The sequence below is a fragment of the Camelina sativa genome, chromosome 3, assembly GCF_000633955.1.
Source record: "Camelina sativa cultivar DH55 chromosome 3, Cs, whole genome shotgun sequence".
Taxonomy (NCBI): Eukaryota; Viridiplantae; Streptophyta; class Magnoliopsida; order Brassicales; family Brassicaceae; genus Camelina; species Camelina sativa.
The window spans coordinates 17,276,895-17,300,609 of record NC_025687.1 but is presented as its reverse complement, the minus strand read 5'-3'; the positions used below and the strand labels follow the sequence as shown (position 1 = coordinate 17,300,609).

General features: G+C 34.5%; 2 protein-coding genes across 3 annotated transcripts; one reads left to right on the top strand and one right to left on the bottom strand.

The window, feature by feature from the left end:
• On the top strand, window positions 13,947-18,675 carry LOC104777403 (probable LRR receptor-like serine/threonine-protein kinase At1g34110). Of its 2 annotated transcripts, XM_010501649.1 has the most exons (3): window positions 13,947-17,390; window positions 18,011-18,393; window positions 18,580-18,675. In XM_010501649.1, the coding sequence occupies exons 1-2, from the start codon at window positions 14,534-14,536 to the stop codon at window positions 18,385-18,387; spliced, it is 3,234 nt and encodes a 1,077-aa protein (XP_010499951.1). In that variant the 5' UTR covers window positions 13,947-14,533; the 3' UTR covers window positions 18,388-18,393; window positions 18,580-18,675. The 2 variants fall into 2 exon arrangements, with proteins under 2 accessions (XP_010499951.1, XP_010499950.1); XM_010501648.1 differs by lacking the exon at window positions 18,580-18,675 and having other exon boundaries at window positions 18,011-18,578.
• Window positions 18,579-23,582, bottom strand: LOC104779076 (probable choline kinase 3). The gene is made up of 8 exons (XM_010503469.1): window positions 23,544-23,582; window positions 20,154-20,300; window positions 19,633-19,754; window positions 19,350-19,551; window positions 19,162-19,279; window positions 19,025-19,072; window positions 18,839-18,939; window positions 18,579-18,763 (listed from the first exon to the last, which is right to left on the bottom strand). Exons 1-8 carry the CDS (start codon window positions 23,580-23,582, stop codon window positions 18,659-18,661), a joined length of 882 nt encoding a protein of 293 aa, XP_010501771.1. The 3' UTR covers window positions 18,579-18,658.

Genomic DNA, 23,715 nt, shown 5'->3' with positions numbered 1-23,715 from the left:
AGGCACATCTGAAAATTAGTTTTGGATAGAAACAATTAGGAAAACTGAATCTGAATAAGCAATAATGTTTAAACCTTCATAGAGAGTATTCTTCATCAAACGCAAACGCTATCACTATAAAATTAGCCTAAACAACAAAGTTATAACGATTCAAGGTACATAAATTGAGAGTTACAAATCACATTACCGTCAGTATCAACAAGTTGATTGGTAACTCCAGAGCTACTCGGGTCAAGTTCTGCTAACACCAAATTCAGATTCAGCCACAAAAAAGAGTATGGAAAAAAAAAATCTAATTGTTCCCGGAGAATTAGGATACGCTGACCTTGGACTCTCTCTANGCTGTAAGAGACCTCTTCAGATTGCTTAAACTTCGATGGAGAAGGGGGATCACTGTGACTTACAATCTTCAACTTTCTAGGTCGAATTCGGTTTAAGGCATCCCGTATCAAGTTCTCCCATTCATAAGCAGGCTGATCATTCTCCATACCAAAAATGTTTCCAGCATTTAAGGGAACGATTTCCTGAAGACTGAAACGAAATGAATCATAAACACTGAATCCAGAACTCATTAACNTAGAGCTGGAGACAGGAGAAAGCTGAGCAGCAAATCGTAGCCCAATTGCTCTGCAAAATTTCACATTGTGAGTTATCCCCAATTAAAAAAAAAAACCAATTTCAATCAACTATACGACAATGATATAGCAGAAGATATAAATCCGCATACCACCGTTCGTCGTGATCGTGATCGTACTTCCGCCATTAAATCCGGTCAAACCAAACTGAGAGAGGAGGAGGAGGAAGAAGAAGACGCGGTTGAGACTTAACGACCCTTTGGTGGGAGACAGATTGAAAATGCAGATATCATTTTTATTTCTTTCTTACGTTAGAACCGGCAGTTTAGTAAATTGATTAAATTTCGGGTTATATCGGTTTAGAAAGGTCAACTAACATATAAGTAGGTTGGTTTTTTCCTTTCTTTACGATGTGCCTGATAAGAAAAGAACCTTCTTTTATTATCTGATTAAGCAATACAAGTGTTAACAAGAGACTCTAGGGGCAGCTAGACATATCTCTCCCCCTCTCAAATGACACATGTGTCAATTTATTTTCTCACAACAAACATAATTCCCTCTAATCCCTATTTTCTGTATATATACAATTGTTATTTACATGTGTTTAATTCTTTACTCTGCACGTGATGTCTTTTCCCTTCTCACATACACCTGATGCAGCTTATCAATATCCCCCCTTCGAAATTCAGCTTGTCCTCAAGCGAAAAGTCTGGAAACTGTGTCTGTAAATAACGAACAATCTCCTAAGTGTCTTCATGATCCCGAAGGCCTTTCCAATGAACCAATGCTTCCAACACGCCATTATCGTTATAACGAGTCTCCAGTACATTAGCAGGTTCCACTATCAGCTCATTATTCTCGTTGAACAGCTCTGGTAAGGGAATCACTTGATGATGATCGCCCAGAACTTTCTTTAGTTGAGATACATGAAACACCGGATGTATCTTCGACCCTGCAGGTAATTGCAAACGATATGCAGCTTTACCAATTCTCTCCATCACTTCATAAGGACCATAAAACATCGCTGCTAACTTCTGACAAGCTCTCTTAACCACTGATTGTTGTCTATATGGTCGTAACTTCAAGAACACCCAATCCCCCACTTCATGTTCAATATCCCTCCTATGTTTATCCGCATTGTTCTTCATAATCTGTTGTGCATAATACAAGTGATCCTTTATTTGGGGAGAGTATTAAATCCCTCTCCTTCATCATCTCTTCTAACTCTGATAGTTTTGTCAAATTTTTTTCAAATCGTAAGATAGGAGGAGGGTCACGACCATAAAGAACTTTGAATGGTGTGCATTTCAATGTAGTATGATAAGAAGAGTTATACCATAGTTCTGCCCATGTCAAGTACTGGTGCCATGTCTTAGGATGTGTAGACGCAAAACATCTTAAGTAAGTCTCCAAACATCGGTTCAATAGCTCTGTTTGTCCATCGGTTTGAGGGTGGAATGCGGTGCTATATTTGAGCTTAGTACCAGATAACTTGAAACAATCTTTCCAAAAGGCACTGATAAAAGTGTTTTCTCTGTCTGATACTATAGATGATGGAAAACTGTGTAGTCTCACCACCTCTTTGATGAATAACTTTGCCACCTCAAAATCCGAGAATGGATGTTTAAGGCTCAAAAAGTGACTATACTTGCTCAATCTGTCAACTACTACCAATATAACATCCTTGCCTTGAGAACGGGGAAATTCTTCCACAAAATCCATGGAGATATCCTCCCAAACTTGTTTAGGAAGCGGTAGGGGTTGTAACAATCCTGCTGGGGACAGTGTAGAAATTTTTTGTCTCTGGCAAACATCACACTCCGACACAAATTTCTGCACATCTTTCATCAACCCTTCCTAGTGAAAAGATTGTTGAATTCGTTTAGCTGTTTTAAGCACCCCCGAGTGGCCTCCTAATATACCCGTATGATATTCCTCCAATATCAAAGGGATGGACTTAGATGTCTTAGGTAAGACTAACCTATTCTTGAACCATAATCTCCCATTCCTCACGGTGTAGCCATTGTTTTCAGTTTGGTCTGCTTGATACGCTTGTATCACTTCCTATAGATCCTTATCTTTGTCAATCTCTTCGTATATATCCTGTAGTTGTAATGTTGTAGGAACTGTTAATGCAAGCAAAACAGGCGATGGTATTATCCCTTGAGGTTGCGTCATTCGAGATAGCCCATCAGCTGCAGAATTTTCCACTCCAGGTTTGTATATGATATCAAAATCATAGTTCAACAATTTAATCAACCACTTTTGATAGTCCATCGTTACTTCTCTCTGATCTAGCAAAAATTTCAAACTTTTCTGGTCTGTATGAACCACAAAATGTCTCCCAAAGAGATAATGTTTCCATTTTTGTATTGCTATTACTATAGCCATTAACTCTCTTTCATACAGCGGTTTCAACTGTTCCTTGACAGACAACCCATGACTAAAATATGCAATCGGTCTCTTGTCTTGCATCAGTACTGCTCCCAAACCATACCCAGATGCATCAGCTCCCACCGTAAACACTTCAGTAAATTTGGGTAAAGCCAGAACAGGTGCTGTAGACATTTCTTTCTTTAAAGTGTCAAAAGCTAGTTGTGCTTCTTTACTCCACTCGAAACTATCTTTCTTCAATAGTTCTGTCAAAGGTCTTGCGAGCACCCCATAGCCTTTTATAAACCTTCTATAATAGCCTATGAGGCCTAAGAACCCACGCAATTCTTTCACTGATTTAGGCGTCACCCATTGAGTCATAGCCTTTGTTTTTGCTGGATCAGTGGATACGCCTTCACTTGATATAATGTGTCCCAAGTAATTCACTTGCTTCTGTCCAAACATGTACTTCTTCTTATTCGCAAAAAGCTGATTATCTTCTAAAATCTTCATGATTTTCCTCAAATGCTCAACATGTTGCTTCATTGTCGAGCTATATATCAAAATATCGTCAAAGAATACTAGGATGAACTTTCTGAGGAATGGTCTGAACAATTCATTCATTAGCGCTTGGAATGTTGCTGGTGCGTTTGTAAGTCCAAATGGCATCACAAGAAACTCGTAGTGTCCATCGTGAGTTCTGAAAGCAGTTTTCGGTACATCTTCTTCTCTTATTCTAATTTGATGATAACCGGCTCTCAAATCCAATTTCGAAAACAGAACTGATCCATTTAGCTCATCTAGTAGTTGGTCAATCATCGGTATTGGAAACTTGTCAGGAACTGTTACTCGGTTAAGTGCTCTGTAATCGACACAAAATCTCCAGCTGTTGTCTATTTTTTTTAACCAAAAGTACTGGACTGGAAAAGGGACTATGGCTTGGCCTGATTATGCATGAGTCTAGCATATCTTTTACCATCTTTTCCATTATTTCCTTTTGTGCGTGAGGATAACGATATGGTCTGACACTCACCGTTATAGTTCCTGGGGTCAGATTGATTGAGTGTTCTCTTCCTCGAATAGGTGGTTGAGCTGTGGGAATCTCACTGTCTAATGGCTGTTTCTCGGTTTGTATCAACTGCTGATTACACAACTCCACATCTACTCCCTTGTTGTTGACTTTAAACCCACTCGACAACGATTTCAAGGACATCTTCGAATTCTCCAAGTCTGATTCTCCTCTGAGATATATTGTTTTGCCATTGTAAATAAATGACATCTCATTCTTCTCCCAATTAACTCTACAATCTCCCAAAGTTCTTAGCCAGTAGACTCCCAAGATGACATCAATTTGACCCAATTCAAGGATAATGAAATCTGTGGTAAATTCCAGATTTTGAGTCGAAAAATTCACCTTCTCACATACTCCTAAACCATTCACCATGATGCTTGTTCCCAGCTTAATATTCAAATTTGGATCCTCCTGGCATTTTAGTCTCAGTTTCTTCACAGCAGCTGATGATATAAAATTGTGAGATGCACCACTGTCTAACATTATCACGATATCCTCTCTGCCCACTGATCCTCTTACTTTTGTAGTTGTTGGACCCGAAATACCTCTGAATGATGCAAACGATAAAGCCATACACTCACTTATAGGCTCCTTTATTAGCTCTGCTTCATTGTTCACATCCAATACTTCTACCTCATAGCCATTGAGCACTGTCATGATTCGCAGTTCCTTGTTTGGACATTTGTGTTCCTTCGACCAGGGACCATCACACTTAAAACATATCCCTTTTCTTCTTTTTTTGTCTAGTTCAGCAATCGTATTGTTTCTTCTCGGTCTGGACTCTACTCGACTGATTGGTTTCTCCAAACTCTGTATGATTTCAGTCCCAATGGATTTTGTCTTCCAACAATTAGAGTTGTAGTGAGAATTCCCTTTGTATTCAGAGTTAAAATTCTCCTTATTCTCCTTACTAGCTATCATCAGTTCCTTCCGCACAACACTACGCATAATGCTTGATTCCATGGCTCTTGCTTGAGCGACCATCTCAGGTAAGTTGCGCGGTTTCTGCATGTGTACGAGTTCTTGCATTTCCTGTGATAAACCATTAAGAAATATCTCTTCCAGCTTTTGTTCATCTAGACCTGATACTTGTGATGAAAGGTCCTAAAATCTTTGTATGTAGCCAGCTATTGTTCCCGTTTGTTTGATGCAAAATAAGCTTTGACTTGGACCACGCATCTTCAAATTCCCAAATCTCAGCATCAAGCTAGACTTAAATTGCAACCAACTCTCAAATTGTCTTGTATTAACCACCCAGTTGTACCAGCTCAAAGCTTCTCCACTTAAACTCACTGATACCAATGCCAGCTTCTCCGTATCATTGTATCCACCAATACGAAAAAATTGCTCCACTCGAGCAACCCAAGCATAAACCCCAATACCATCGAAGACCGCCATTTCTACATTCTTGATAAAGTTTTCTCTAAGATCAGGCCTACTGTTGCTGATGTCACTATATTTTACCATATTTTAGGCCTTGTTTAGTTCATGTTTTGCATCATATAGAAGTGATTCCTTAAGTTTTATAGCCATTTCTGTCCAAATATGCACTTAGGATGTTTAGAAGCATGTATTGCATACATTTGTGCATTTGGAGTATTATTAGGTGTTATGGAGCTCTAAAAGGGTAAGGAAGGACTTGGTGTTATTTCTGGAGCTAAACAAGAGGATTGGACGTCTCAGGAAGGGAAAAGAAGGTACTCGACCATACCACTCGAGCAGGCACACAGTCGAGTACGTGGTCGGATTCATAACGAGCTCCTCAAAGATCCATTCAAATGAAGATTTTCTGTTGCGATTCAGCTTCCGCCTTCTTCACGAGAGTTGTAGAAAATTTAGTTACCTTTCCAATTCCGGTGGTTTCAAGTCAATAGGAGGTGTATTTCAAGAGTTATCCTGATTTTAATGAACAGATATCATTCCAAATCAAAGACTCGAGCTACGTGACGGACCAACCACTCGACCATGCACTCGACCGAGCACATGATCGAGCTGACCGAGCCGCCTCTCTATTTTGTCCTCTAGCCATTTTAGGGCTTCCCTTCTTTCCTATATAAACCTATTGTACTCTATGGACGCAAAAGAAGCCACTTTACAGCGGAAAAATATCACAAAAACCTAGTTTTTACCCTTTTTGGGATTTTAGCTTTTAAGTTTACATCATCAACACTTTTAAGCTTTTTCCTTAGATTTTCATACATTGTTGCTTCTGTAACTTTTTGGGTATTGAGAATCTAAGTTTATTTCCTTGAACAATGTTATAGATCTTCATCTTAACTTTCTAATCATGCAAGATTCATTGATTTATGGGTTTATTATTTTGTTCATCATGTGTTGTTCATCTGAGTAGTGTGTTAGGATTTTAGGGATGGATTAGGCTGGATGAGAGTTATGGTAGTTTAGACTGATCAAGCTTGATTGTTTAAATATCTCTTCTAGATTAGGCATGCTCTATGCTGTTCTTATATCTGAGAGGGTAAGAACAGATCCAAGGTTGCTTAGCATCATACCATTGTTTAAGCTTCTGGATAATACTAATGCTAGAGATTACTGTTCCTATCCCAAGAGATTGGTTGTGTAGGAAGGTTTTTGACATGTGATGATCTGGATCTTTATGCCTGCTTTTATATGCAATAGCTAGTGAGAACTAGATCTAGGAGTATTTAAGCTTGATTGTTATTGTCATGAGAATGGATTAACAAGTATTGGAAGATCCTTGTCTAGAGATAGCTCACTGTTGATTGAGGTTTGTTGATCAATTTAGATAACCATAGCTTGAGCCCAACCCATGAATCCATCCTTAGGACCTTTCCTTGTTTATTGATTTCCCTGTTCAAGTATTGTTATTTGCCTGCTGTTTGATTTACTTTCATTTTGCTCTGTTTTGGTTGTTGTTCTGTCTCTGTTCTCCATCCGGAAGTCCACTCGACCGAGTGCTAGGTCGAGCTCCTTTCCAGAGTTCTGCATCTTCCTAGTTTCATTCCTTTTTCATTGCATTCACCATTGTTTCAGTTACTATATATCTTGCATTTAGTATTTGTTCTTAGTTGATTTATATTCTGCATTTCATTATTGTCATTAGGTTGTTAGAAATAAATCAACTTGATATTTGGCTTAACTTGAATGCATTGATCACATCTTAACTGCTTACACATCACACTCTTTATGGATTGACATCCTTTATGCTACAACATCATAAGGGTATTGAAACACCTTGCATACTATTCATGATCATCTTAGCCTAAGTCTGTTTGTTTATTCATCACACATTCATTCATAGGTTAAGATAGAAAAATACAAGTTTCAGTTGCTTTGGCAAGGTTCCGAGACTGGGAAACGTACCTTATTGCGACAATCTTGTGATTGTGGTGGCGCAGAATGGCTTGAAGCACCCACTTCACGGACCGTTTCAATTCTGGGTAAAGAACTGAGGACCAGATCCAACTTCCTTCCAAGATCCTCCAATTTCTGATCGCGAATGTTCATATCGTTGGCTAACGACTCAATCTTGGAGCTCATTTGAGAACCCAATGAATCGATTCTTGTCTCCATCTTCGCTCATGAACTGCGCATCTCGCTCAATTGATCGTTAACATCGGCTAGTGATGCTTCTTGTTGTTCCGTTGCTGAAAATTCGCGAACAGGTGATAACCCTAACTCCATAACCATCTTCAAGATAAACTCCTTCGTTCGTTGCGGAAGAAACAAAAATTTCCCAATTGCTCGAACCCTAACTTCACTTCGTAGCGATTGCTTCAATCCGAGATCACGACGCACTAATTGATAAGAAAAGAACCTTCTTTTATTATCTGATTAAGTGATACAAGTGTTAACAAGAGACTCTAGGCGCAGCTAGACATATCCCTCCCCTCTCAGATGACATATGCGTCAATTTGTTTTCTCACAACAAACATAATTCCCTCTAATCCCTATTTTCTGTTTATATACAATTGTTATTCGCATGTGTTTAATTCTTTACTCAGCACGTGATGTATTTTCCCTTCTCACATACACCCATGCAGCTTATGTGTGCCAATAATAAACTAAAAAAAAAAAATTGGGATTGCTTTTCAATACCTGCAAATCATATTCGAATGTTCAGTATGATAATATTCCAGTTTGAGCAAATTAGATACATTGTTGGATATTCTAGCTAGTGAGTGCTCGATATAATTCTCATTAGTAGTAAAGCTTCTTCGTAAAGAGTATATCAAAGTGTTGAATATTTTAAATCTGCTAAAATTTTCATGCTACAATACAGTTTTTCTTATGGGAATGTTTCAATTTTTGACATGTAAAATTTGATATCACCAATTGTTTGTTATCTTATATTATTATTAGATGTATGTTTTTTTCCTTTGTTTAGGAAAACATACATGATACTTGCTAAAAAAATTCACTGTCATTTTGAACGGATTGCTGTCAGTGTACGTCAAACAATCTTTTAGCAATTAGCAAATAGTGGTTTTAAATATTTAAATAGTGGTTTTGGTAAAAACAAAATGGTTAAATCCTAACAAAAAAACAAAATGTTTAAATAGTGTGATATTACTTTTTAATTCTTTTTATCCTAATCAATGTAGAAAATAGAACAAATGAATTAAAAAAATTTAACATATTAGGGAACAAATTAACGACTTAGATAAGCAGTTCCTAAACTATTGGGAACAGTCACAGAAATGATCTGAAGTTGTTTTTACAATTTTACATGTATAATACTTTTTTATTTTTTATTTTGTTTGGTCGAATTTGGATGTTGGTGAAAGCAATAAGAAATAAAAAAAAAATATATGTTTCGTATGATTGAGAACCATAATTTTTGTTTTGTTTCTTATGTTCTATTATTTTTTTCATTTGTTATTTAGTACAAGAATAATGTACAAAGCTTGTTCCATCTTATGAGTTTGGTATGTCATATAATCGTCTAATACAAATTACTTACGGAGCAATATATTTTGTATTTTAAATATGATCTGCATCAAGTTTGTGAAATTTTACCTTTGTTTTTGAATGAATGTAAAAAAAAAATTATGCCCTCTCTTTTTAGTTGTCATTTTGTATTTACGATACAAATTTATAAAACAAAATTTCAATTATATCTATAATTTTTAGTTTATTAATTATTTTATATCAAACAGAAAATTATAGATAAAACTTAAATTTTGTTTTATAAATTTGTATCGTATATAAGGTTAAGGATGGCTAACAACGTTTTCCCATCGACTATTGTCCCGTTCATCATATTTATGGTAGTAATTGCATCCTTACCCTTCTCAAAGTTTACAAACCCCAAACCTTCTAGACCTACTTTCTCTGTCTTTAATTTATAAAACAAAATTTTCAGTTTTATCTATAAATTATTTTTTTAATATGTATGATATTATTTTCTTGGACAAAAGGAGGAATTTCTTTCTCAATTTATTGTTGGTTTAAAAATGTATATAATAATCATGTTGCTTGAAATGTATAATCTGGTTATATATATAGTCTACGTAATAGTGTAAATTTGAAGGTTGACTTCCACAGTTCCACTTCAAAATTAGACAAATACTTCCATTTTTAATAAATTTAAAAAAATTATTACATAAGAGATACAGTAGAACCTCTATAAATTAATACTTTTTAAATTAATACTTGCTATAAATTAATAAAATTTTCAGATCCCGAGTTGGACCGTTGTAAAAAATGACACAATTCGGTAAAATAATATTTTGTTGAAATCCTATGTAAAATATGGTCCTATAAATATTATAAATTATTAATAATATAAACTATATATATATATATATAAGAAATTTAGTGAAATATGACTCTTTTGTTATTTGTCTATTCTTGAATTTGCATTCTTGTTGGAGCTCATCTATAATCTTTATTGTTGCATCAAAAGATATTTGTGTTGTTTTCTCAAATTTTATCCAAAAGTTGTGGAGCGTCTTAAACAAAATAGTTGCTTTCTTATGTGTAATTGGTTACTAGGTTCGGTCCCGCACGTACGTGCGGAATTATTTTTCATAATTTTATTAAAAAACATAATTGTCAAGCTATCAGACCCGTCTAATATGTCTGATTGCAACGTTTAATGTTTTTTTGACCCAAAAAAAACCTATTCCTCGTAATTTACATGAGTAAATAGTATGTCCGCATATGTTCTGCTTGAATTCTTGTTCTGAAAATTCTCGTCCTGTTTTTTGTCATACATGAATATACCCACGCAAAAATTCTCATAACCTGATTATTATGGAATTAATTTGAACGATTTCCTAAAATATAATAAATCTGTTGTTTAATGTTTTTTTCTTCCTAATATGTAAATTGGGTCAGTTTGGTGACATATTAGACGTATGATTTGATATGATTTTTTTTTAACCCTTAAGTGTATTCCCCAATTAATAATATAGATTTCCTTCAATTATTGAATGTAATATTCCTTAGTGATATTAATGAAAATTTCATGAAAATAATATAGTAAAAGAAGGGCAAATAATAAAATGGGATATAAAGTATTTTATATAGGAGATACCAAAAGGTATTTTATTAAGGAGAATTCTATTAATTTGAATTTTTTTTTAGTTTTTTAAAGTACTATATTTGCTTGTAATTGATGGAGATATAAAATTACAAAATTATTTCGTGAGGGGGAAGACTATAATTGGTCATTAAATCCCTTATATAATTTGTCTTAGTTACAGTATTATATCACTGGATATAATAAATTTTTATTGGTCATTAGATCCCTATATATCTCAGCTATTGTTATAATATTATTACTTGTTTTCGTTTTTATTGAACTGGATTTTCTAAATTTTAAGATTTATGTAAAAACACTATAACTACATATTTATATATAATGTTTAACTACATAGTTATCCAAATTAAAGTATATATTCATGTCATTTCAATTGGTGATCATATGTTCTTTTGGGAAAATATAGTTATTGTTTTTAGCAAAAGAATAAACATTGAGCCAGTTTCAAATGATCTTCGATTCTTTCACTATTAGAGCTTTATAAAATAATTAGAAAGGTAACATTATTTATATTTCTGAAAATATGATTTTAAATATATATATTTTTACATCTCATAATATAGTCATATTGTTATATTACAATACATAGTGAAATTAATTTAATTTTGAAAATGTGTAGGGTAATATTTATCAATTTTTGAATAATATTCACTAATTTTAGAATTTATAGGAGCAAAATATTGTGTATATAAATAAATTGAAGAGCAGTGGCAATTGGCAAAATATATATATATATATATATAGTCAGTGGTAGTTTTATGTAATTTTATGGAATACTAAGGGTGAATAATATATTGGCTATGAAGCTCTCTGGCGATGACACATCAGTTTTTTCTCCAAAATGCTTCGCTTTTAATATATAGGGGATAATGATACTTCAATATCTTCTTTGACTTCATCATAAAAGATAGTAATAACAATTTCTTCAAAATTCTGAACTTCTAAATATTAATCATTTTCACCTAGATAGTACAGTAAACTATTGACATCCATCATATTAGCATAGCTGAAATTATAAATTAAGAAAATTCTATAAAAATGTAAATTATAACAAAAATATTTTATTTTAAATAGAAAATATTTAAAACTATAAAAATGAAAAAATCTCTTCATAAATTAATATTTTATTAAATTATCGATAAATTAATAATTATTAATTTATTGATAAATTAAAATCTCTATAAATAAATATAATTCCATAGTCACGACTTTATTAATTTATAGAAGTTTTACTGTAGTAATAAAGAAACACGTCTCCAACATAGGAAAAGAAAGAAAAGTCTCCAAAAATGTTATTTTACAAATAGGTTAGCTAGAGAACAACCATTAATTAAAGCATTTTGCTTTTGCAGCGTGCCATGCAGGCAAATTAGCCACACTTAATTAAATCATTGGTTACCTAGCTATCAATATGATCTCTTTTGGTTGATTTATTTGCTATATAGTACATATACCAAAAACCAAAGTTTGAGAGACATGAGTTAACTAGGGACATGTGATATTACATACTATTAGTATTGTAGTAGTTTCACCATTACTGAAATATATATTAAGCAAAGCTAAAGCATATCTTATCAACTTAATTATCGAGTACGAAACTTTTAAATGGGTAGTAAAAAGAGGTCAAAGTCTAAAAATATAGTATTATTTTTTATACATTCATAGCTCTCTCCTTCATGTGAGTGTTTTTTCTATTAACAATCTTTTGATGCTGCTCAGTGCTCACCTCCCAAAACGCACCCACCTCCTCTGTCTTGGTAATGTAATTTTGAATTTTACGTATCGTTTTAATGAAGTATAATTTCTTTTATGTTTACGATAGTTTCTTTAATCAAATTACACTTATTTTGGGATATTTATAAAATAAAACTAAACACCCAATCTGATTAATCAAAGAAACACGACAAGAACAAAAGGGGTTTCCCTCCAAAATCACTTTTAAAGTGTTTTTTTAATAACTTTCAGCACCGTCTCGTAGGCCATGCTGCCTCTAATCACTTGTGTGTTCCCTATTACTACTCCTAATTTATTCATGATCAAGATAATTCTGATCTTTTGTTATCATTTCCTCGTGCTAAATAACTAGATATAATCACCCAATATATATAGATCAGTTTTGGTGATCAGATCGTAACTATAGAAGACTATGTTTGGTACGAAGGCAAATACCATAATGTGATATCAGATCCGTCAATTGATCCAGATCCAACTAGTTAAAAATTATGTAGATATTATCACCCAATATAAATAGTTCAGTTTTGCTCTCTCAATAGAAACAACAAACTATACATAGTAGTGCAACCTATTAGTGGATCACCAGTTTTGATAAACTTAGTTGTCGTATAGTATGGGTTCATCATCTAATGTAAAGATCAAAAAGATAGCAAGCATAAAGATCCAACGGTTGGGACTGGCCGACAAAAGGAGAAGATGATGGGAGAAGAAGACAAGAGCAATAACATGTATTGTTACTTTGTTAGCTACATTACTTCGTGGTTTGATTTTATCATACCCTAAACCTCTAAAATATGTGTGGATAGCATTATACATATAAACAAAATATATAATAACTTTGTTGCTTATACGTCACAACTGAAGATCCTTTAACAAAAACTGAGAGATCCTCTCTTCAATTTTTTTGTTTGTGAGAATGGTAGATTACAAATCAAGACATACGGCGAGATTACATGAAAAAACAATCTCTTTACATTAAGTTTAAACATAAAAAGTTAAAACCGGAATTGAGCAATAATGGAAATGTGTATTTCACTATTCAATATTCACATGCACCTGTTTTTTTTTTAATTGAAAAATCTTATAAATAGACGTACTAATCGAACTTAAATTTTGTGCAAAGTAAAACTCCTTTTTTGTTCTTCTTTATTGTACATTACTAGTCTTATCAAGCGAATGTGGTAATTCGTCGAGTGACTAGACCGTTTCCGTTCTTGCTAAACTTGGTATATTGTTCTCAATAGCGGTCTCTATCAAACGTTGATGATACTAGACGATGCATTACTCGACCAATTAGGATCGGCTTGAGCAATCATCATTCACGGCAAAAAAATGGATTACAAAAAATGTAGTAGTTTTCACATAAAAAATGTATTGCATTCCTATAAATGGTTTCTTGAAACTGATGTTTAACCAAAAAAAAATGGATTACCACAAATTAATTTAAATTTACACAAAAATCATTGGTCCGTGAATAACTTTATAACAAACTAAGCATATAAAAGTAACCTTGATTTTTGGAAGGTAGACTTAAATAAAATACATTGGGTATTGGAAAATATATATATCATGGAGATAGAGTTTTGTTTATTGTAGAAAATGTTAAAAAGTTTGAATATTTTCACAAAAAAAGAATACACTTATTATTAGTTATATAGCACACACATCCACGAAAAAACGGAAGAAAATCCGGTGGCGCCCAAATCTCTGCAGTATAATAATCTAAAAACACTTTATAACACTATAAAATAATCAGAGTAATTCAATCTTTTTATTATTAGTCTTCCCAAGAAGGCAAGGCAACAACACCAAACGATAAGAAAGAGACAGAGAGAGAAAGCAAAAAACTCAAAGTCCAAGGTCACCTTCTTCAAGCTCTCAGCTCCGGCTACAGTAGTCACCACCACCGTCGCTGGGTTAAAGCAGTTTCAACCTTTTTTTTTCTCCCTAGCTAGAGAGTTTCTTCTCAATGGGAGAGAGTGTGTGAAGACCTCACTCTTAGCTCCACATGGTTTGTTATCTACTACAGTTATTACTCCTGCTGTTCTTGTTCTGCAATGGTTTAGTGTAAACCTTAAGCAATCACAAAGCTCTTACACATGCTTCTTGTCTCCTCAAGGTTCAACAGAAAGAAAAAGATAAATACAACTTTGCTTTCTTCGTCAACCTCTCCATTTACACCAATCACCACCAATCATTTCAACAACGCTTTCGTAAACCTATTAACTTCGTTTTATTCCCCAGAGAGATTCCATGGAGAGAGAACAACCTCATTTTTTCTTCTTGTTTTTGTTCTTCTTTTGTTCATGGGTCTCCATGGTCCAACCCACTCTTTCTCTTTCATCAGATGGCCAAGCTCTTCTCTCTCTCAAGAGGCCATCACCATCCTTGTTCTCTTCATGGGACCCACGAGACCAGACACCATGTTCATGGTATGGCATTACATGTTCTGCAGACAACAGAGTGATCTCTGTCTCTATCCCCGACACTTTCCTTAACCTGTCTTCAATCCCAGACCTCTCTTCTCTCTCCTCTCTTCAGTTCCTAAACCTCTCCTCCACCAACATCTCTGGTCCAATCCCTCCTTCGTTTGGAAAACTCACCCACCTCAGGCTTCTTGACCTTTCTTCAAACTCTCTCTCTGGTTCAATCCCATCAGAGCTTGGCCGCCTCTCCTCTCTCCAGTTCCTTATCTTGAATGCCAACAAGCTCTCTGGGTCAATCCCTTCACAGATTTCAAATCTTTTTGCCTTGCAAGTTCTTTGTCTTCAGGACAATCTGTTGAATGGTTCGATTCCTTCAAGTTTTGGCTCTTTGGTCTCTCTTCAGCAGTTCAGACTTGGTGGTAACCCTAATCTCGGAGGCCCTATCCCTGCTCAGCTAGGGTTTCTGAAAAATTTGACAACTTTGGGGTTTGCAGCCAGTGGTTTGTCAGGTTCAATCCCTTCCACATTTGGCAACTTGGTAAATTTGCAAACTTTGGCTCTGTATGACACTGAGGTCTCTGGTACCATTCCTCCTCAACTGGGTTTGTGCTCAGAGCTTAGGAACTTGTATTTGCACATGAACAAGCTCACTGGATCCATCCCAAAAGAACTGGGTAAGCTCCAGAAGATCACTAGCTTGCTTCTATGGGGGAATTCTTTATCTGGGGTCATCCCACCCGAGATTTCCAACTGTTCTTCCCTTGTGGTGTTTGATGTTTCGGCCAACGATCTAACCGGTGAGATTCCTGGAGATTTGGGTAAGCTTGTTTGGTTGGAGCAGCTTCAGTTGTCTGATAATATGTTTACCGGTCAGATTCCTTGGGAACTAAGCAACTGTTCCAGCCTCATTGCTCTACAGCTGGATAAGAACAAGTTATCAGGCTCCATCCCCTCCCAAATCGGAAGCCTTAAGTCTCTGCAGAGTTTTTTCTTGTGGGAGAACTCGATTTCAGGAACAATTCCGTCTTCTTTTGGCAATTGCACGGACCTAGTCGCCCTGGACCTCTCTAGAAACAAGCTGACAGGAAGAATCCCAGAAGAGCTTTTCAGCTTAAAGAGGCTCAGCAAGCTTCTGCTTCTAGGAAACTCCTTATCCGGTGGATTACCAAAGAGTGTATCAAAATGTCAGTCGCTTGTTAGGCTAAGAGTGGGAGAGAACCAACTTTCAGGTCAGATACCGAAAGAGATAGGCCAGTTACAGAACCTGGTGTTTCTTGATCTCTACATGAACCATTTCTCTGGTGGACTTCCTTACGAGATCTCTAACATCACTGTCCTTGAGCTCTTAGATGTGCACAACAACTACATCACTGGAGATATTCCTGCTCAGCTAGGGAACCTTGTGAATCTAGAGCAGCTTGATTTAAGCAGAAACAGCTTCACCGGAAACATACCTCTTAGTTTTGGCAACTTAAGTTACTTGAACAAGCTCATCCTCAACAACAATCTCCTCACCGGTCAAATCCCAAAATCAATCAAGAATCTACAGAAGCTTACACTTCTTGATCTAAGCTACAACAGCTTATCAGGTGAAATCCCACAAGAACTCGGCCAAGTAACAAGCTTGACCATAAATCTCGACTTGAGCTACAACGCCTTCACTGGAGACATCCCTGAAACCTTCTCAGGCCTCACGCAGCTACAATCACTCGACCTCTCACGCAACTCCTTACACGGTGACATCAAAGTCCTAGGTTCACTCACAAGCCTAGCTTCACTCAACATCTCCTGCAACAACTTCTCAGGTCCAATCCCATCCACACCGTTCTTCAAAACAATCTCCACAACATCATATCTCCAAAACACAAACCTCTGCCACTCACTCGACGGCGTCACTTGCTCATCACACAACGGACAAAGCAACGGAGTAAGATCACCAAAGATCGTAGCTTTAATCGCAGTAATCCTCGCTTCAATCACAATCGCAATCCTCGCAGCTTGGCTACTCGTATTTAGAAACAACCACCGCTACAAAACCCAAAAAACATCTCAGAACTCGTCTTCATTACAATCAACAGCAGAAGACTTCTCATACCCTTGGACATTCATACCATTCCAAAAACTCGGTATAAGCGTCAACAACATTGTGAACTGCTTAGTAGACGACAACGTAATCGGCAAAGGCTGTTCCGGAGTCGTTTACAAAGCTGAGATGCCCAATGGAGAGACCGTAGCGGTTAAAAAGCTTTGGAAAACTAAAGACAACGACGAAGGAGGCGAATCAACGATCGATTCGTTCGCAGCTGAGATTCAGATTCTTGGTAACATCAGACACAGGAACATAGTGAAGCTTCTAGGTTACTGTTCGAACAAATCGGTGAAGCTGCTGCTTTACAATTACTTCCCTAATGGGAATCTTCAGCAGCTGTTGCAAGGGAATCGAAACTTGGATTGGGAAACACGGTACAAGATCGCGATTGGGTCGGCTCAGGGTTTGGCTTATCTTCACCATGATTGTGTTCCGGCGATTCTTCATAGAGATGTCAAGTGTAATAATATACTTTTGGATTCCAAGTACGAAGCGATTCTTGCGGATTTTGGACTCGCGAAGCTGATGATGAACTCGCCGAATTATCATAATGCCATGTCTCGTGTCGCTGGTTCTTATGGCTACATCGCACCAGGCAAGTTTCTCACTTTTTTTTTCATTGAGGGTTGTTTTGCACTATTACAAAAGATTGGGGGTTTTAAATATATTTTCTAAAGTGCGGGTTTCATTTACAATATTACAAGAAATTAGGGGAAATTTAAAATTAATTTGTTTTTTTTGAAAAAAAATTAGAGTCTGTTTTGCATTATTACAAAATATTAGGGGTTTTTTTTTCTTTTTGTGTCTGTGGAAAATTAGGTGTTTGTAATGAATTGTTGTTACACAATATTAGGGTTTCATTTACATTGTTACAAAATGTTGGGGAAATTTAACTGACTTTGTTTAAAATACTTATGCATTATTAAAAAATCTTATTGTTTTTTTATGTAATGAATTTGTTTAAATTGAAGGTTTCATTTGCATTATTACAAATGATATTTTGGTTGACAAATTACTGAATTAGGTGTTTTTAGTAAAATAAAAATCAGGATTTTCATTTGCATTATTACAAAATATTGGGGTGTTAAATATCAGGGTTTTCATTTGCATTATTACAAAATATTGGGGGGATTTGCAAATGAGTTTCGTTAAAGGTATTGGGGTTTGTTGATAAAGTTAAATTAAAAGTAAGAGGTCTTTGTGTAATTAATGCAGAATATGGATACACGATGAACATAACCGAGAAGAGTGACGTGTATAGCTACGGCGTCGTTTTATTAGAGATTCTGAGTGGCCGGAGCGCCGTGGCGCCTCAGATCGGCGACGGACTTCACATAGTGGAATGGGTGAAGAAGAAGATGGGAAGTTTCGAACCAGCTTTATCAGTACTTGACGTGAAGCTCCAGGGCTTACCGGATCAGATAGTTCAAGAGATGCTTCAGACACTAGGGATCGCGATGTTCTGTGTGAACCCGTCGCCTGTGGAGAGACCAACGATGAAGGAAGTTGTAACGTTGTTAATGGAGGTTAAGTGTAGTCCTGAGGAATGGGGAAAAACATCTCAGCCTCTTATAAAGCCTTCCTCTTCATAACCAATGGTGATTGTGTTTCTTGTTCTTGTTTCTTCATTCTTGATTTAGGTCAAATTTGGTTGAGAATTTGTTGGTAAGGTTTTGAGATTTCTTGTACATATCTAGAAGTATCAGTGTTAGTTTAATGTCATGTTGTATGGATAATTTGTTGGAATTTGAGAGCATTCAATTTACAATTTGGAAACGTTTCAGGTTTTTGGATTGGCTTTTAGAATTGATTAGATTTGGTTACAACTTTGCGTTACATCATTTGGTGCTTGAAACATACAGTTTAAGAGGAGAAGGAAGATAAGAGCTTAGGTTTTTGAAGCCAGTACTGTTTGAATCTCTGTCTTGAGTACTCGGTGTAATCGAAGTCGATCTTGTTCACATACCCCTGCACATTTTTCAGAACACTTTTTTAGATTGCTCTATTACATTATGTTTGGATTGAAAAGAAGAAGAGTCTTACCGAGATGATTCCCCATAAGCCCCAGAAGAGATGGCTTGCCAATGTGTACTTCTCAGCATCATCCAAGAGCTGTTTTATGTCTTCCTCCTTTGGTTCTTTGCCTGACAAAAGAAGAAGGCGTATTAATTAGTCCATGAGACTTTGTTATGATCAGAAGAAGGAACTATGTTTCTTTGAGAAACTGACCTGAAGCGCTGAGATAGTTATGGATGAATCTTCGTCGTTCCTCTTCTCCTGCAATTCCCAAACCAATCAGTCAAATACAAATGTAATTTTCACTTTCCGACTTGTCTAAACTGTAATCTAGGATATAGAGCGAGTACCTGGGTATAGAGTGTAATCTAAGATATGGGGAGTCTCAGAATGGTAATTTGCGGCCATTTCGCAGAAGTGATTTGCAATGTCGTATGCAACTGGGTTATAACTAGCGTACTCGTAGTCCTGTTAGAGAAATCTCATATTGGTCTACATGTGATGGTATTTTTGACCTTAAGGGTAATGAGAAACTTACAATGATAGTAATGGCATTGGTGTCCTCATCAATCATTACGTTACCATACTGTAAATCGTTGTGACAAAACCCAATCTCCTGTTTCTTACGCTCCTTGTGCAGCTCATATTCCATCAAGTTTATCTCAGCTTCAATGTTGTCTAGACAAAACTCTGCTGAATCTTCAGATGTACACATACTCTTGGCTTGTCTAAGCCAATTCCTAGTCACATGTTTTTAAGATTCTTTTATTAGATGAAACAACTTCATGCTGTCAAAATAACAGAGAAAGATGATTACTCACCTCATCCTATCCCAAATGACCACATTTCTATCACCAGGGATGTTTATACAGTGAAATTCTCTTAGCTTAGCCGCGACCCGAGCAGATACTGCGGTCTCACGTAGATCAGCTGCCGATAACATCTGATGATCCTTATTGGTGAAAGACAAGACCCAAGTCATGATGATGAAGTCCACAACAAAAGAAAGTTCAATGTTCCTTGTTGCTCAATCGGTACACAACTAAACCGAGTATACCAATGTTGGTATTTCCCGGTTTCAACATTAATCTAACACAAATCATGAGGTCGTTACTCGTTATGTTCTATCCTTCTCATACAGTCAAATTCAGACCAAACACTATCATCTCTTGAGAGTCACAACATTAAATAAAACACAAATCAGAGGTCGTTACTTGTTATGTTCATCCTTCTCATACAGTCAAATTCAGACCAAACACTATCATCTCTTGAGAGTCACAACATAATGCATCTAATCAAAAGGGTTTGGTGAATTAATATTGCACAAGAAACATATACATACCCGGGCATTAATAAACTCTTCGATTCTACCGCCAGCAAACCGGCCTAGAAGCTTAGGACCGTGACCGTAACGAGAGACAACCTCGAACGTACGAATCTCATCTTTCCTGTTGAATAACAGATCACCAACTCCTTCGCTATCATTTGGCTACTTGATTAACCATGGTTTTATCTTTCACTATTTGTTCAACATCTTGAAATTTTTGAGGTTTCAGGAGTTAATGATTTGAGATTTTTTGTGTTCTTCTAGACGTGGTTTATATATGGGAAACATGTTTTTTATAACAAAGATATGTTGTATTTGTGTTTAAAAACCAACGCTTATTCTTTTTGTTTTAGTTAAAACAAACTTTGGTTGTTAAGGGTATAAATTTTTTATAAACGGAGGTTAAATTTATTATCAGTTTTTAGTACAGGATTATTTACTAAAAAACAAATGAGGGTTTAAAAATGGATTCGGCCAATGTTGAGGGTTTTTTTTTTCATTAAATTCCCTATATTTATTATTAGTCTAAAATAGTATACTATTACTAAATTTAGAGGAAAAATGTAAAAATACAAATATACAATTCAATTAACACTCCCTTTTATTAAGTAATATTTCGAATTAATCCGTGGAAATATAAACATATAATTAGTTATGTACTTGCCATATACTCATATGTGATTTTCTTTTACAAAACATTGTAAAGCCATAGCAAATAATACACACTAGGTAACAAACCGCACTATGTGCGAAATAAATCGATTTAAAGAAAATTATTATAAGTAAAATTATTATTCTAGAACCAATATTTGTTTGTGTTAAACATAATATGTAACTAAATTTTATTTATTTATTTATTCAAAGCTGCGTTTTTCGTGTAAAAAATATGTTTCATCCGTGAAATCTTTAAATGTGTAAGAGAAGATTTTGATAAAATGTTACTATTTATTGCAACATTTATTTTGTGTGGTTTAAAATTCAAATTCATATATTTTATGTTTTATTTTATAATCATAACAATTTTGCATGTTTCTTATGTAACTATAACAACATATACTAAATTACTCGGTAGTTTAATTAATTAATTTTATTATATGTTACTAACAATCGGATTCTAAACTAAATTTTCTGAAGATAATCTAATTTATTGATTTAATATATGTGATTAGGCTATTTAAATCTTTTGAGTTAGTTGGTTTGTTAATATTTTCTATAAATAACGGATTATTACCAAAAAAACCATTATCAACATATTTGTGTAAGAATACATTGCACTCGTGAATTATGTGAACGTGGTAAAGAAAATATTTATAAAATGTTACAATTTATGGAAATATATTTTTTTTGTGTGCTTTAAAAATCAAATTTTTATATTTATGGTTAATCGACTAACTATAACAATTTTTCATAATCTAATAATCACTCATTTTAAATATATTGTGATTTCTTTATGGGTACTAAGTTTCTTTATAATGATAAGGGTTATTGTCTCATTCCTTTTTAATAGCACATAGATTAATGTACAATTAAAACGTATATTCCTATTCGGTTATCAATATTTCTATTTTTAATGAATAATCACACTAAATGTTGTAATTAATTAGTTTACATACTTAGATATATATAAATAATCACACATCATGATATCCCCTAATTTGCTGTCATTTTATATTTATTTATGAATATATATAAATCTATATTTATTGGGAATTAAGTTTCCTTTAATGAGTTGGAGATTCAGGGGTAATATATTTCTTTTTATAATCAATTAAAATAACTATTGAAATCTTGTTATTTAAATTATTATGGTAATAATAATAACATAAAAATAATATTTTTATATGATTTTTGTTAATAAGTTATATATTTAATAAGTTATATGTTCTTTATGTTTATTAACTTTATATGTTTTATAGCCTTTTTAGAATATTTTACTTATATTGATTTTAAGAAATCAATATAAAAGATTGATTTCTTAAAAATAATATAACTTTGACTTGTATATTTGTAAACAAATTTTAGTGAAATCTTGACTTATAATAGTATGTAATTATTTAATTAGTTTTAATATGTGATATTTAAATTTGTGTGAGAATTGATGACAAATCTAATTATTATTCAGTTAATTGTTTTAAAAAATATATAGAATGACATGTTAATGTAATTAAGTAGAAAATTTAAGGGTTTGTTTTTGCTAAATGTGTCCCGAGCTCTCTGGCGGCGATACATCAACTTTTTCAAGAGAGTGCTTCTCTATTAGTATATAGGAGATACGAGAAAATTTTCATCTCATCCCCAAAACTTTATTAGTTTTTCTTTTTCTATATAGAAATTAATGGACTTTCCAAAAACAAAATGAGTAAGGCCTTAGAACATATAAACCCAACAATATAATTACAAAAAAAGAAATCCCCAAATCTATGAGAAGACTATAATGAACCGGAAACCATAACTGAACTAATACCAGTGGAAAACAGAGTCATTCACTAACACATTCCCTCTCATAGTTTCATATATAACAAAATATATATAATTAGTTTATGGGATTACTTAGTTTTTTTAATGGTTTATTTATTTTTATTTATGGTCATCTCATGTACGTGTGATGATTCATTTTTCTGACATTTTCTGCATTTTTTCACTTTCTTACTGTTTTAGTATTATAAAATAGAAAAAATTACTCAGATGTACTCCAAAAGTTAGTTTATTTCTCGTATATATATATATTTTTAAATTGTTCAGATATTTAGTGCCCTAAGTATAATTACAATTTACCCCTTACGTTTATTTTTCGATTTTAATTAAAACATAATAAAAAAATACGCATCCGCAAATTAAAATACATATCATCTCCCATAATCTACGTCACTATACAGTTTTTTTCCCAGAGTCCAATGTTTCTTCTTTATATCAAAAGAGAGGGAAACTGAACAGTTTTTACTGTTCACAACCGATAAAAAACTCTCTCTCTCTCGTCGCCGAACCCTAATTCCGCCGGCGATACTCTGTCTTTCTCGACTCTCTCGCTATCCTCTCTCGCTCTCTATCTCTTTGTCGTCGCTGTCTTGTTCGTTTAAGTCTAAGTCGCCCTTGTTTTCGAGTCTCGGTATGTGACGGCTGAGTTATAGTATTTACGGGAAAACGAAAGGTCTCGTCGATTCATATGACGGCTCAGTTATAATGCTTTGTGGTTGAGTTATCAAAAGAAATAATCTGAAAGCGGAAAACAAAAGGTCATATCGATTAATATGACGGCTGAGTTATAATGCTTGACGGCTGAATTATTACACAAAATAAAACAAATGTATTACAACAATACTACATCTGACAAGTTCTTACATTGTGCCCAACTTGTTTAAATCGCGAACTTGCGTGTTGCTTAAATATATATTTGTGTTTCTTTACCCAATTACCGGAAACAACAATTACCGGAACTGAATCCATGAAAGAAAATGAAGAAGAATGAGGAAATTAATAGGAATGAGTGTAATTAAGAAGTTAAGAACGAGGAGAAAAACAACGGGAAGAATAAGGTAAAGAACACTTTTTAACAGATGAAGAACAAGAGTCGAAAGAA